This window comes from Fundulus heteroclitus, unplaced genomic scaffold, assembly GCF_011125445.2.
Source record: "Fundulus heteroclitus isolate FHET01 unplaced genomic scaffold, MU-UCD_Fhet_4.1 scaffold_94, whole genome shotgun sequence".
In the NCBI taxonomy this organism is placed as follows: domain Eukaryota; kingdom Metazoa; phylum Chordata; class Actinopteri; order Cyprinodontiformes; family Fundulidae; genus Fundulus; species Fundulus heteroclitus.
The window spans coordinates 491703-507057 of NW_023397406.1; the positions used below are offsets into that span (position 1 = coordinate 491703).

Below are 15355 nucleotides of genomic sequence, written 5' to 3' on the forward strand. Positions count from 1 at the left end.
TGGGCACACGAGGAGCCTGGAATCTGCTTCACGCCGACATGTCAGTCAGCCGAGTCAGCTCGCAGGAAGCTTTTATTTCACTCGCGTCAGCCCGACACATCTGCGACTATTTAGCCTTTTGTTAAAATTACTAGGATTGGAGAAAAACGCTCTTTATTTTTACACAGTTGTGAGAGGGGGAAAAAAAAAACTCAGCAGCTCTTAAGCTGTCCAGACTCATTCACTTTAACTAATGTAGCTGCAGCACACACACACACACACACACACACACACACACACACACACACACAGCATCATGGTACTACCACTACTACTGTAATGCCATGAATCATCAATCACACACGCGCGCACACACACCGCCTGAGGAAACACTAGCTCGGCGTCTGGCTTAGCTAACGTTGTGGTTTTGGCTGTGTGCCAGGCCTGGGGTCAACTCTGAATGGAGCTGTGAGAAAGGGTGGCTGGGCGGGTGTGTGCGTGCGCGTGGGTGGGTTAGGTGGGGGGCAACCCCACTGGGAGCTGGCTGGCAAAGCACAATTGGCTGGTGAGCGAGTGTGTGTGTGTGCTGGCAGAGGGACGACTTTTCCTTAGCTGAGACGCATGAAACGAAGCCGGGCCGACGCACAGCGAGTCGATCAGAAGCGCACACGTATTTGATGGCAAGAACTTTTGTATCTGCTTACAAAGTGAATACGAAGCGACTTAGCAGTGTGTGTGTGTGTGTGTGTGTGTGTGTGTGTGTGTGTGTGTGTGTAATCTCCTCAGGCCAGCTGTGGAGCAGCTACTCGTATGACGTAAATCATGACTCAGGCCGGTCTGAGTCATGTCAACGCATGCATCTGTGTGTTGAACTACTGCCTAAAGTATTCGCTCCCCTCACACACACACACGCGTGGATTTTAGTGACGTCACAGTCCTTATTCGTATTATTTATCATGACGTCAGCTCACCTTTTTACGGCTCTAAAAGCTGCGGCTCTTCTGGTAAGGACTTCAAGGATTAAGAGTGTGTTTATGGGAAGTCAGGACTCAAGTTGTTCACGTGTTGATGGACCTTGATTTAATCTGGGGCACGGTGGAGTTGGAACAGGAAGTGGGCCGGCTTCCAGCTGTTCCCACAGAGTACGAAACTGTCCAAAAGAGTGTTCTCCTGGCTGCAGCCAGGAACGACTCGTCCCTCCAGAAGCAACTCGTCCAATGCTCTAGAGTTCAGTGGCAGCGGGACTTACACCCGTGCATCCAACGCTTTGCTGGAATGCAGCTGCTCGGCCATGGAGACCCACTGAATGAAGATATCCATTTCCTGTTCCCGAGCCAATCACAGGGTCACATGAAGGTTGGCGGTCCTGCTATCAACGCTGCGTAATGTCGATGACCTCTACTAACTTGATGCACCTCAGCATCTGCTGACCCCGCCCTGTGATTTTTGCACGGCCGGACACACTGCAGCTGAATTGCTGTCGTTCCATATTCCTCTTTCCTATTATACCACAGACAGTTGACTTGGTAATATTTGATAGCCGGGAAACTTTATGACTGGATTTACTGCACAGGGCCTAGACAATCAGGATACCGCGCTAAAATTCAGGGGATTCCTGACAGGGATCCACCCGTTCACACGTGTTTGTAGAAGCGGTCTGCGCGTCTAGCTGCTGAGGGGTGAGTGAATACTTCTGGAAATGAGTGACGGCGTATCTTACCTGCTTTTTGGCGCTGCGTAAACCCATGATCTTCTCCACCACGGGCCCTTCAGCCTCAGCCAGATCCTGGCACAAGAGAGAGCAGACAGATACAGTTTTAACACAGGGTCGCTGGGGACATCTAATTCTTAAAGCCAGAATGGTTTAGCTTAAAATGTAAAGGAAAAAAGTATTTTAAACAGAAGCAGCCGTAGAAACATGGGCTTTTCGGTTACAAATGGAAAGCCAACTTCATGTGAACAGTGAGGCAGAAAACTTGAAGCTTTGCTAACAATTGGTTTTTACTGACTAAAGATGAAGCAATTATTAGAAACCCAGCCCTCACCTGCTGTTGTGAGGATGAAGGAGATTTTGGTGTTGTTGAATCATCTCCGCTGTCATCGTCCTCAGAGATCCTGAACTCCAGGTCCTCAGTGTACCGCTTCCTCTTCACCTGACGGCTCGAGCGGCGCTTCTGATAGGAGGAAGGTGTCGGTATTTAAATTATCCACCATAACCCAGTCTTACAAAATCATCAACAAGCCTTGACCTTCATTACATTTTGTCTCAATACAACCGCAAGCTTTGATGTTTTTGATTACAAGTTCAAGCTATTGAAGTGGTGCATAGTGGATGTTTAAAGGAAACCTCTTGTCAATAAAAAAATGCTCTAAATAAAATCCAGTGAAGCCTCTAGCAGGGATAGGTTATAAAGCAAAATCATCCATGATCCTACCAAGAGATCACAGCACCGACCGCCTAAACGGACAGAAAGGGCCAAGAAATCCTGTTTCAGCATGGGAGCTTTGGTCAGATGAGACCAACACTGAAGTTCTTGGCCTATTTCTAAATGCTACACAGCATTTACTCAGGGGTGCTGAATACTAGTGCACCGTGCTCTTTTCAGATTTCTATTTGCAAAACATTTTTAAGTCAGAGCAATGTTGATCATTTTTAGGGCTTAAAATCTTGGTGCAAAAATCTGTAAAAGGCAATCTCAGGCCTCTGGGAACACGCTGAAGGGACACAGCTGCTGAGGTGCCATTCTGTTTCTGATGAAAATCAGGACTCTTCACGGGCGACAATAAGATCTGCTCATAAATCTCCACGTGAGGAGGGGACGCAACAGCCTGCTTTTGTTCCTCTAATGACCACTTCCCACCCTAAGCAGGCCCTCATAGAGAGCGCATCGCGGCACACACCCTCCTAGGGTTCGCTTCTAAAGAGGTTAAACGGTAAATTTGGAGCAAAATGTTTCCAAAATACATCACTGGCTAAAAAGTTGCTGACAGGCGGGGTTCGCCCGCTGCTCTGTCAACAAGGCTGGTTTACATCACAAACGTCCACCGGCTCAGCGCCTGGCCTACCAAGCTGCTGCGACGACGACTGATCAGAAGTGGTTTGATGGGTTTTTAGTTGGGCTTCCTGGAATTGTCCTGCTGCATGTAGAGTTGTGCGTTTGAATGTTTTGTCGCTTCCTAAAGTGTCAAACAAACTGAATTCTGGAGGATTTGTCTTTGTCGAAAAAAAAAAAAAAACACACATCCTACCTGTACACCATCGTCGTCCTCCTCTTCAGGGGGAGAGGGGAGTGGAGACTTCACCTCCACGTCGTCACCGACTGACGACTCCCTCTTCCTCTTGGCGTCCTTCTTAGCAGCATTGGCCCCGCCCTCTGATTCCACCTTTTTACTGCTGCGGGAATAAAGGATTAAAAAAAAAAAAACATGTAAACGGCAGTATTTAAAAAAAGGTCAAAGAATACATCAAACCTCATTCTTTATAAGATCACCTCTGTAACAGACAACCAAACATGTGTGTGTGTGTGTGTGTGTGTGTGTGTGTGTGTGGCCACTGTCCCAGGGCAATCGCCATGTTTGATTTACCCATTTAGAAATCATTAGTGTGCCTCAGGCTCTGGCACACAGGGGGTTAATATGATGAAAGACTGCATGGAGGCATGGGAGCAAGATGGAGAGATACAGGCTCAGGGAGGAAGAGAGAGGGGGGGTCCAGAGAGACAGACAGGCAGACTGAGTGAGAGGCCCCAGAGAGAGGAGGTGGGAGGAGTCGGGTTTTGCCCAGGCTTCCACTAATCTCTGGCATGGAGAGCAGGAGGAGCTGGCTCCATCTGCGAGTGTGTGCGAGCGTATTAACACCACAGAGGTGAGAGGACACTCAGCATCGCTCCTCCGTCTTTCGTACAACATGTCTCCGTGTTCCTGTATCTCACTCGCAGAAAGCCGACCGGCTAACGATGCGCCGACGGCGGCCGCTCAGGCCGGACTGCTGTTAACCCCAAGTACCCATCACCGTCCTTCCTGTAGTACTTTAAACCTGGATCCTGATCTGCTACATTTTAGGTCAAAAGTCGCAATTCATCACTCGTGTACGTCGTTGCCATTTTGAGATCGACGCTTATTGGGCGTTTCTGCAATGATGGTTTTTCTATTACACGCTACGGTACAGTCCAACTGTGCATGACGTCTGCCTCATTCCTCACTGCAGATAGGATCATCTTGACACGGGGAGGATAAGCTTTTTATCACCGCAGCACATGAGACGCCGTGGTGATGAAATCCCCTCCACACAGTCTACGTTTTTATACAACTCAATTAGAGTGTTGAAAAAGTTGTACTGCACCTTGTAGTTTGACAAGGGTTTGATATATGAATACGTTTTGGCAGCAAACACCTGAAACTCACATGAATGAGATATGAACTGGGTTACAACAAGTAATAGTTTAGGCTTTATCGACTATGACCAAGCAGCTGTTCACGTCACTCCAATATCAGATTGGATTTACTCAGAACTCATTGGATACTATAAAACAGTCAATTTTTATTTTAGTCTCTTTAGAGGGATGTCATGTATTGTACAAGATAGCTACTCCAGGTTAAGTCACCAACAGATAAGCAGGAAATAATATCACTGCTTCATTTTATGGGGTTTTAGTGCATTAGTGACCATGGCATTCAAACATGAACAACTTCTGAGATTAAGTCAAGAAACTTGCATTTTGATTGCACTTATTTTAAGAGCTTATTTTAAGTTAGTCAGGGCTGCCATTGATTGGTAACTGGTACAAAAAAGGTACAGCCAAACAAGAGCATCTTTCTTCAGTTTCTGGTCCATTCCCCAAAGTTATTTCAGGATTATTTGTTTCAAAATCTCTTACAATGCTGTTTTATCTGCCTGAACTGCAGCCGCCATATTTAAAGTCTTGCAGGAGGCTCTTCCATCCAAAATGCCGGGCAAACTCAGATGTTGAGGGGATTTTGAGGTTGGAGCATGTCACATTACATTACCGTTTTTATACAGTAAAAAAAATTAATAAAATAAATCTACTCCTGGCTTTTGACCCAGTGTGCTTTGACTGTGACTAGGGCTGGGTGATATGGACCAAAAATAATACCTTGATATTTTTAGGCTGATATTTATCTTGATATGTTTTTGAATCAGAGATTTATCCCAAATGTCTCACAGACATTTTTTAACAAACAGCTGTAGATAAATATGAGAAACAGCTGAAAAATTACCTACTGGAATACATTGAAGTATAATTCTAAGACAACATAGACTATCTCGATATTAACAATATATAGTCTCGTCTCGCTTCTCTTTTGAAAAAATGTGGATATGTTAAAAATCCTGACATATTGCCCAGCCCTAACTGTGACCTAATTTTATTTAGTTATTGTTTTATTTCTTTTACACCATCTCATTCACGACTTGGTTTCCTGGAAAAGGTGGGTGGTGCGGAGGCCGCACGGACCTTGCGGATGCATCAATCATAAACCAAGCTTTATTCCTTCCAAGGACTTAAGCAGCTGAAGGCAGATGCCAGGAGATGGTCAGTGTGGTTGTGCGTATGTTACTCAATTAAAAGCAGACCTTTAGTCAGCTTTCGATTAGTGAGATATGAGGTCTAAATAGCAGCAGGTCTCAAAGCAAGAAGCTAAAAAATTCACATCTGTACAGTAAAACTTCCACTTCATAGGCTGTGGGTAGGACTGGGCAATATATTGAGATTTTAAAAATACTGTGATTTTCTAAAAAAGCAATAAGATAAGACTCGTTTATATAGAGATGGTCCATGTTGTGTTAGAATTATACTTTTATGTATTCCCAGGGTTTCTGGTATTTTCAGGGTATTTGATCGTGGCGCATTGTTCCAAATGCTTTCTCTGACAACGCCACAATTTGAAAACTGGTTCCAGGGAGTAATGGTTTCTGTTGTTGTGCAAACGGGGAGCCAGAATTTTTCTTACAGGGAATCACCGGTTAATGTGCAGTAGGACAGAAATCAGTAGAAATTAAGGCACACACAACATAATGGCCTGAATACAACCACGACTAGGACCATCGATAACTCAAAGCCGCCTTAAGCAACAGTTGAGCCTCGTCGTCTGTCCATAAGAAAACTTTATTCTCTGCCATGTCAAACATTTCAGTTGCGACGGCTTTTAGGCGGTACGCATGCGCATGTTGAGTTTCAAAGAACATCGCACCACTAGTGGCGTGGGAATTACACCGTTTTCACATCTACTGTTGCTGTGTAAATGGAGATTGTGATTAGAACATGGTCTTGTAAATGTTTTAATAGAAACGGGGGGGGCCTCTCGCCCAGTGAACGCTGGAGATAGGCACCAGCACCCCCCGCGACCCCATGAGGGAGAAGCGGTTTGGAAAATGGATGGATGGATGGATGGATGGGGGGAAAGAACCTCGTTTTAAATGGATCGCTGTGGCGAACAGGGTCTTGAATGGCAAATTTTTTCAAAGATTCAAAAAAATACATTAAGAAAAATAACCATTGAAGATTGACCATGACTTCTGCCAAGCAGTTTGTGATTAAAAACAATTGCTTTCTATATTTTGTAGAAAAAGTGACAACATCCTATATTAGTTATATTATTGCATGTGTGCACACTGGTGATATGACAATTGGTGGTGGGAAAAAAAAGTTGATTTAGGAATTCAAAGTTAGTTTTCAGATGGCTTGTTGGCAAAACTTTAACAAACTTTTACAATATTACCTACAGTAGTTGTTGCACTGACTAAAAAAAGTAGCACCATTACAGACAAAAAAATATTTGCATAGCACTTTTCAGCATAAAATCTTTGTTTTAAGTTAACACGGGAGTTTTTCTAAAAACATGGAACTGGATCCAAGACGGAACCAGCTTCCAGAAGCCAGCGGCAGAGTTTGGATAAAACGAGCCACTTTCCATTATAATATAAACACTGCATTAAAGCTTTAGGCCAGGCGGAAACAAATGTTTGCCCAACTAACCTCCTCCAAAATTGAGGGTAAAACTACGTGTAAATGGTCGTCTGGGCTGCCCTCTGCAGAACTGTACGCCATGATGTCCCTCTCCTCTACCGTGCCTCCCCCCCCTCCCCCCCTCCCTCCCTTCCTCCTGCTCTCTCCCCTCTCTCCATCTCTCACCCCTCTCTGTCCCTGGGGCCCTTCTCCTTTCATCCTCACGCCAAGAGCAATCACCATCTCCGTGGTAACGGCTGGTCATGTGACCTGCACCTGTTCCTCTGGCTGGTCGCCACACGCTGGAGCCATCTGGCCAAACACACACACACACACACACACACACACTCCTCCACTTGGCTGCCTTCTCCGCTCTCTCCCTCCTAGCGTCTTCATGGCCTCACTTCCTCGCTGCAACATCACCTCTCTGCAGCCCTCTCCGCTCAGCGCATCTCTTCAGCCCTCTTCACGCCGATCTTTCAACTACAAGGGCCTTTTCCACCATATCAAACAGATCGGCACAATAAAGCAGAATTTGCTAAATAAAGCTTTATTTTTCTCAAGTGTGCTCCTCTCAAACAGTTTTTGGTGCCAATAAAAAGTATGTTTTTTATATTTCAAGAAAAATCATATACAGAGCCAATGAACATCTGGACCAAGGCCAGAAGCAGTAAGGTTGAAGTTTACAGCCTATGTAAGTGGCTTAAATCTGATATGAATGATATAACTATAAATGATTATTACGTTTTAGTGTATATCCTAATACTTTATACTTTCTATGGGCAGTGAAGATGACACAGAAACCCTTTCAGGTCCGACTCCCCCACAGTGTAAGCATATTCCAACAAACCCAAATCAACTAGCTGACAAGCTTTCTCAATCCACGCTGCAGATATACTTAGTTTAGTTTAATGGTTAATGGTAAATGGCTTGTACTTGTATAGCGCTTTAACTAGTCTTGATGACCTCCAAAGCGCTTTACACTGCATTCAGTCATTCACCCATTCTCACACACATTCACACCCTGACGGTGGTGAGCTATGTTATTAGCCACAGCTGCCCTGGGGTAGACTGACAGAGGCAAGGCTGCCATACACCGGCGCCAGCGGGCAATGCGGGTCAAGTGTCTTGCCCAAGGACACAACGACAGAACCAGTCAGTGCAGGGGATCGAACCGGCAACCTGCCAATTGCAAGATGAACTCCCTAACCTCTGTGCCACGTCGCCCCTGTGGTTTAGTTCTCCCACAGTGTTTGGGTGGAAACTTTTCAAATCTTTCAAAGTAAATCTACTCTGACGATAACTTAGAAGATTAATAAGAGAAATAGGAAACTTCTTCAAGCCAAAGTTTTCAATATTGGACAAAAGTCCACAATGTGAGCAAAACAACCGATATTCTGGATTACATCAAATTAACTTGAAAAAATGAGAGTCCCAAAAGAGAAAGGAGCCACACAAACATTTAAGGTAAACCTAATGGAAGGGGTGCATCTCAGCGTGGCCCTCTAACCACAACAGAGTCCTGCAGAGGACAGTGAGGGGAGCTGAGAAAGGAAGTGAAGCATCCCTCCCATCCGTTCCAAAACTGCTGCAAAGAGTACAACATTGAATGCAGAACCACCAGACTGCTACCCATACAAGTCACCTATGGGGCTCGATGTGGACAGGCAACAAGGAAGCTGAGATGATGCTTTCAGATCGGTGCAAAGCAAAAAAGAAAAAAAAGGGACCAGTTAAGTAAAATAGGGAGTGTGATGGAGACAGGAAGAAGACAAAAGCAAAGAAGGGTGGGGTGTAAGGGACACCTGCTGCTGTGATGAGTCATAACACCAAGCCTCCATAATCCCTCCTCTGTTCAATAAAAAGAAACATAAAGAGGGCCAGAAGGCAACGCACACACAAACATCTCTGCGTGTTCAGAAAGTGCTGCATGTGCATCCGCGTCTGCAGACGTGCACAAAGCAAGGTGCCTGCATGCAGGTCTGACGTCTTTGTGTATTGCAAACAAATCACCCCTGCACACACAAACACACACATGGAGGGGAAGGGTGTGGCAGCTGAGAGTGGTGTTATTTATAGATGTGCTCCCTCGGAGAGGTAGACAGAGGAGGCGTGATGGAGGGAGCAGGGGAAAATGAGGATGGAGAGGAAAGGCAAGGTCAGGGGAGAGCAGTTAGCTGACTGGACAAGTAAACCACCTGATTCTCTCCGCAGCGCTCACACCCACACACGGACCGCTCAAAGCATCCGTAACATGCACATCTGAGAACCCCTTTGATGCGTCTTCTATTTACAATCAAATTTGACTGAGGATTTCTTTGCCATAATGAGTAAGTGAACCAGGCACTCGTTTAATGTAAAAAAAACTAACTGAAAAACCAAACATAGACATTGGCCTGGTAGTGGTACCCAGTAGTGGTACCCACTGCAGGCTAAATGTTTGGATAAAAAAATAAAATAAACTAGCTTCATCTGTATGCTTTGCAACAAACAGGATGAATGTTATGCAGGGAGTCACAATAAAAATGCTACAGTAATTATCAGGTACCTGGAGTTTTCTTTCTGAGACTTTGCCTTCTTCAAAGTACCCTCCGCTGGGTTCAATGGCAACCTGGCATGTACCGTATACACTTTGCAAACTGATTTGTTTTTTACTTCGTTTTATTTTAGTCAAGACTCTCACAAACCTTCTCAAACATAACTAAACATGTAATTTATTCAGAAGTGCACTGGTAAAAATCAAGAAACAATAAAAAGGGAAATTGCGGACATTACAGCATGCTCATTTGCTTTTGCAGAATAAAAGGCAAAGGGATCATGTAGCAAATACATCCCAAAACTCCTTTTTAAGAAAAGCAGTGTGAACCAAAACTTGAAGCTGCTTTCAAGTGTTTAGTGCTGCGTGCTGGTGATATGGCTAAAAGAAGATGCTAGTCCTTTCCTGACAAAAATCTGCTGTCTGGTAATAAGGTTATAGCTATAAATTTTTCGTCAAAATTGTTACTTTTTCAAAAATAATATAGCCACAGAACATCTAGGGTGGTGGAGAATGAAAATATAAACTTTAATGAAAAATATATAGTATACAAATTATTTTCTAAATTTTGACGGGTCCAAAATATAGAAATATTTAACCCTAGTTACGATGCCAACTTTGACACAAAAGTATTCCACACCATTAGGAATGATAGGTTGAAGTCATGCGAGATGGAGCTTATTGTAGTAGCTTCTTGATAGCACTGAGAAATGGCTTCACTGTGTTACATGTCTCAGATTCAAGAAACCAAAAATGAAGCAAAACGAGGGTGAATATTGGTCAAGCCTTTGAGAGATGGTGTCGATTTAAGGGAGGAAAGGGGCTCAAGATGCTGGAGGTTGACGCTTTCCTTCTGGACCAAAAAAGTTAATCGTTTGCTAATGCTAACCTAACATACCAACGGACCTAGCCACCGGCAGGCCAACATTAGTGGGTGAGCGCGCCACCTACTGGCTGGGAGGAGTTAAACTTGTTGCCATCTCCTTTAACACAGTTGGAGAAGTCTAGATTAAAAAAAAAAAAAAGGTCAGGATTACAATATGGCGACGGCGAGGAAAGTTGTTTTGTTCATAGTATCTTCTACGCATGTCATTTAAAGCTGTACTTTCCACTACAAACGCTTTCCACTCTTTTGATTTGTTTGGTTCAGTGTTATGGACACTAGATGTAACATTGATTTTAGACGCGTTCTTACAACTGCAGCTACGTTTACCTGGACAAAAGTAATCGTAATTAAGGGTCGAACGGAATATGATGTTCGGATTAAGCTCAATCGAAAAGAAAATGTATTGTGAATAAGGGGGTGGTTTATGGTGATTGATAATCCAATCAACGTGCATATAAAACACTTGTCAGGCTCAGGTTATTCTGAATGCGGCAAACTGACCCAAGTGCGCCCGATGTAAACGTGACGTATTTCTGCGTTGGTGAGTTGCGGAAATACGTCTTGAAGCGAAACTGTCGGGGCTCCCAATAAACCTATTTGAAAAAATAAAAACTCTAAATTTTTGCACATTAACTAACGTTTTAATTTTAATTAGAACATCTTGGAAGTCCAGCACTCGGAAGACATAAACTTGTATAATACTGCTGTGTTTACAATGTTTTGTTGCTTAGCAAAGACTGAAGTACTTCTGTGTTTTTTTTTTTAGGGGAATTTGATAACTGTGCATGTCAGAGTGGTTTTATAGTGGTTTGAATAAAGCCAGGTGCATATACACGCAGATTATGATAGGATTACTTGATTGCATGGCCTTATAAAAGGTACAATCCAATTATTAAATCTGAATACATTTTAATCCAATCGTGACATTTTGTGCATGTAAATATAGTAAGTATCTTGTACAAGAAATGTGTTTTCATCACAGCTTACTGTTGTTGATGTGAGGAGCTGCCATATTGGATCCGAACGTCAGCCTTGAAAAATTTCTCCAATTTCCCAAGAGGTTAGTCCGACTTTAGCAGCAGTTCCTGATTATTCTTCCCATTAAAAGCCAGAATTTCAGACTTCCACAGCATAAATCAACTAAGTGTTTTTTTCTCCAAAGTTTTGTTCAATCCATTTATCAAAATCAAAATGATGACTTGATGGTATAGATAAAATTATGCAATGAGTCAACATGTTATTTTAACAACTTTGTTTTTTCCATTTCAAATAAAAGCAATTAGATTTTAGAATGTTATAGATTTTGCATTTGAATTTTTGCAAATGCCACAAAACCACATTATTTTTGCTCGTTATTTTTAGCAAGAGAATTTCATACCAGCTCATACCTACTTTAAAGCCATTTCTGACAGAGTAAAAACAAAAACTGCCAAGAAACATTTTGTTGTCTTTCATCGGCTCAAAAGCATCTCTGGAGTTATTTACACACATAAGATGGAGGCTAAAAAAGTAACTGTTTTTTTTTATAGATATAATCAACAAAAATCAGTCTCAACAGGGACTGCCAATAACTAATGCAGCAATAAAAAAATGTTTAGCAAATTGTAACTAAACATCTTTATGCAATAAAAAATCAAGAGCACACACATACACAACATTATCCTCATCTCAAAGTCTGCAAAGATGCTTACATAAAATAAAGTGCATGGTGTGCAAACCGTTGTTGCCCCAACTTATTCTGCAAACGCTTTGCTGACAAAGTGTGACTTCTGAGAACGCCACAAACATGTCAATAAATGGTAGTGAAACCCAAAAAGCAGCCTGTGTTCAGATGGTTTTTACAGCACAGCCCAACATCCCGTTTACACCCATAAAGTAAAGCCTTCCGTCTGCTTTATGGTGGTTTATTTGTTCATACAAATATGCAAATACAGCAAACATACTGCAGTGTGGTATGGCGACGACACAAGAAAGAAAAAAAGAAAAGAAAAAACATGCGCACACACACACAGTCGAGGTTTGCAGCATCTATTGCCTACCCAGAGATCTATTGTACCTACAATGCTGGCAGCACCCAACAAACTTTTTTTATGCTCAACACAAAAAGTTTTGTGTTATGTCTTTAAGATGTAGTAAATGAGGCTTTTAAGGAAATTGTCAGATTTGGGAAGGAAGTCCTGCTGCTAACACAAAAGCAAAGAAAATCTCTACTTAATGGCAATTAACATGTACAACTTTTAAATGATGTCTTGTCATTAAAAAGACACTTGTTAAAAGACCTAAAGGCTTGTTTATGGAGAATGAGCTATGACTAATGAAGAGCTCAGCTTCATAGAAGCCATGCCAAATTTCTTCCAAAAAAAAAAAAAATCTAAATATAATGCCATCTTGATCATTTGTTGTACAAGTGTTTGACTGCAATTACACAAACTGGAAGATGATGATGGAGGAGAGGAAAAGATGACATGCACCATCAGGAAGGGGTGGATTTGGGAAAGGAAGGAATAAAACGGGAGATAAATGGATGATTGCAGAGGTCCACCATTTTAGAGTAGGAGTGAATGGCCTGCAGCCATTATTATGCTAAATTAACCTGGGAGCTCCAGGCCACCACTCAAGATGGAGGAAAGCTTGACAACAGATAAGAGCCAGTTTAGTTTACCAACACACACTGGGCTGAGAATGGACTCCCCACCCCCACATTTCCTTTGCCCTCACACTCACACACACACAGCTGTGGCTGTGGAGTGGTCAGCAGCATGGTCCTCATTATCATTAGACGCCATTTTCTGGCACAAAGATTACCAAGGACCCCTCCCCCCAAGAAATGCATGCACACACAAAACTCCAGCCCACTCATCTGCCCCACCTCCACGCCCCCGACCCTCTTCTAGTGGCCGGTGTATGCATACGTATACACACCCACCAAACCTCCCCCATTGCTGACCCCCTGCCTGCTGCTGCTGCTGCTACCCTCCTCCTTCATAGGGATAAAGAGAGGCCGAGAGGAAAGAGAGATGAGAGACTGAAGGACATGGGGTGAGAGCGGGACGGGGGCCCTCCTGACACATTCCTCAGTCCGATCAAGTTTCCACCTTCACAATGATGCACTCATCCCCGCATATAAAAATGCCCTGAAGCTCTCTTTGGCTCTGGACTACCCCTTTGATTATAAGCTGTGTGAAACAAAGTGCAAATGCGATGTGGCGATCAGAATGCTGTCAAGCTAATATCAATATTGGTCGACTCCGCTTTCAGTCTTGGAGGTACAATAATAAACTATTTCACATTCCTACAGCAAGAGATTATTTATTATTTTTAGGAACAGAATGTTACTATCATTTTAAAATTACTGCAGAGATGTACTTTTAAACTGGCTTTAGCATAATACATTAGCAATTAGCACCATTAGCCCAGCTAGCATAGCATATATCTGAAAATAAACTATAATCGTGAACTATGTCACTGTCAACATGTCACTGAAACCCGTTAAGGTTACTTTAGGAAGTAATTTATTAATTTTTTGGCATTGCCTGAATCCACACAGCATACATCTAATATCACCAAAAATATAGTAATCAGAGGCACACGCATTGAACGGTATTCAAGCTGTGTGGTAGTCAGGTAATTATAGTAACAGTTTTAGAGAAAGAAACACTACATTAAAAAAATATATATATTTACATGATATTTATATCCCGCTTTGTAATCCAGGGTGGAATCATCAGCAGCTTTGTGTTATACATTTGCAATGTGAAAACAGAGTAGGTCTCCTCTTTGTTCTGACTGCATGCTGGGCATTAAGGACGAGGCAGCAGCCTGTACCTGTGGGACAGCGCTGAGGGAAGTAGGAAGCTCTAGCAGCCATGTCTCCCTCATAAACCGGTTGCTGCTTTCAAGTGAAGCTGCTAAACCGCCCAAAGCAGAGATAATAGTCACTAAATTTGTTTCTAGTCACTTTTTTGAAGAAAAGTTTCTAGAGGGGTTCGATTAGCCCTAAAATGGAGTCTGGAGTTTTCCTTCACTACAGAGAGCAGCGGCCACCAGTAGCTTCATACACTAGCAGATTTGCGGCGAGGAGCCAGGGGTGTTGGTTTTTCAAAATATATATATATTTTTAAATATATATATTTCATGATATTTTAATTCATTTTAAACTGATTATGATTAATAAAAAGTGCTCAAATATATACTATGCTATATCACATGCTTTACATTGTTTAAACCTATTTTTTATTCATTAATTTTTCCTTCATTCTGAAGGTGTGGTGGGTTTTCTTTTGGTGTGGTGGTGCGCAATGATCGATTACATTTAGTTTTCACTTCCAAAGAGGACATCAAGACTTCACAATTGGGATTTGAGACACTAAGTGCAGTTTTGTAACCTGACGCCGCCAGATAGATTTGCTTCGCATATCCATCTGGAAACCTTCCGTTGAAGTAATTTTGGGAAGGGGCGAAAATACTGGTTAGCTGATTGGCCTATGTTGGTGATAGACGGGCCAAATAAACCAATCAGATCAACGAAGCATATGACGTACTCGTCAACATGCTTCGTCGTCGCTCGTAACAGAGCGACGACGAAAACACAACCACAAGCCAAGCTACTCTTGCTGCTGCAGGTAAAGGCTCGTTAGCTCAGCAAAGAAATATTCTGTAATTACGATAAAACTTGCTCGATAGCCACGCTAACGCTAGTTTCATCGGCTGAAGCCGCCATGTTCTTTAGACTGAACTGTCGCGCTTCTCGTTGCGTCACACGTCAACCCGCCTCAAAGCCAACGCTGATTGGACGTTCGTTTGGTGAACGGCTCCAAATTTTCTTTAACGGAGAGTAGCCAGACTGATCTGTGAGTGAAACCTTGAAAGCTCGCGAGATCAGGATGGTCTCACGAGGCTAGCAGTTTTGGCCCCAACCTTGGGAACTCAAAGAAGTAAAGGCTTCCCTTAACTCTCCGAAAGGCTGTCTACCTTTTCAAATCCAACATT

The 15355-nt window shown here is 42.9% G+C and overlaps 1 protein-coding gene across 1 annotated transcript in view; it reads right to left on the reverse strand.

The window, feature by feature from the left end:
• The window catches only part of chd7 (chromodomain helicase DNA binding protein 7), a 92886-nt gene that overhangs the window by 35944 nt on the left and 41587 nt on the right, over positions 1-15355 (reverse strand). Inside the window, exons 5-7 of the mRNA XM_012882796.3 lie at positions 3229-3373; positions 2025-2153; positions 1700-1765 (exon numbers count right to left, since the gene is read on the reverse strand). Of these exons, the coding sequence (XP_012738250.2) occupies positions 1700-1765; positions 2025-2153; positions 3229-3373 (340 nt within the window). The remainder of the gene's footprint in view (positions 1-1699; positions 1766-2024; positions 2154-3228; positions 3374-15355) is intronic.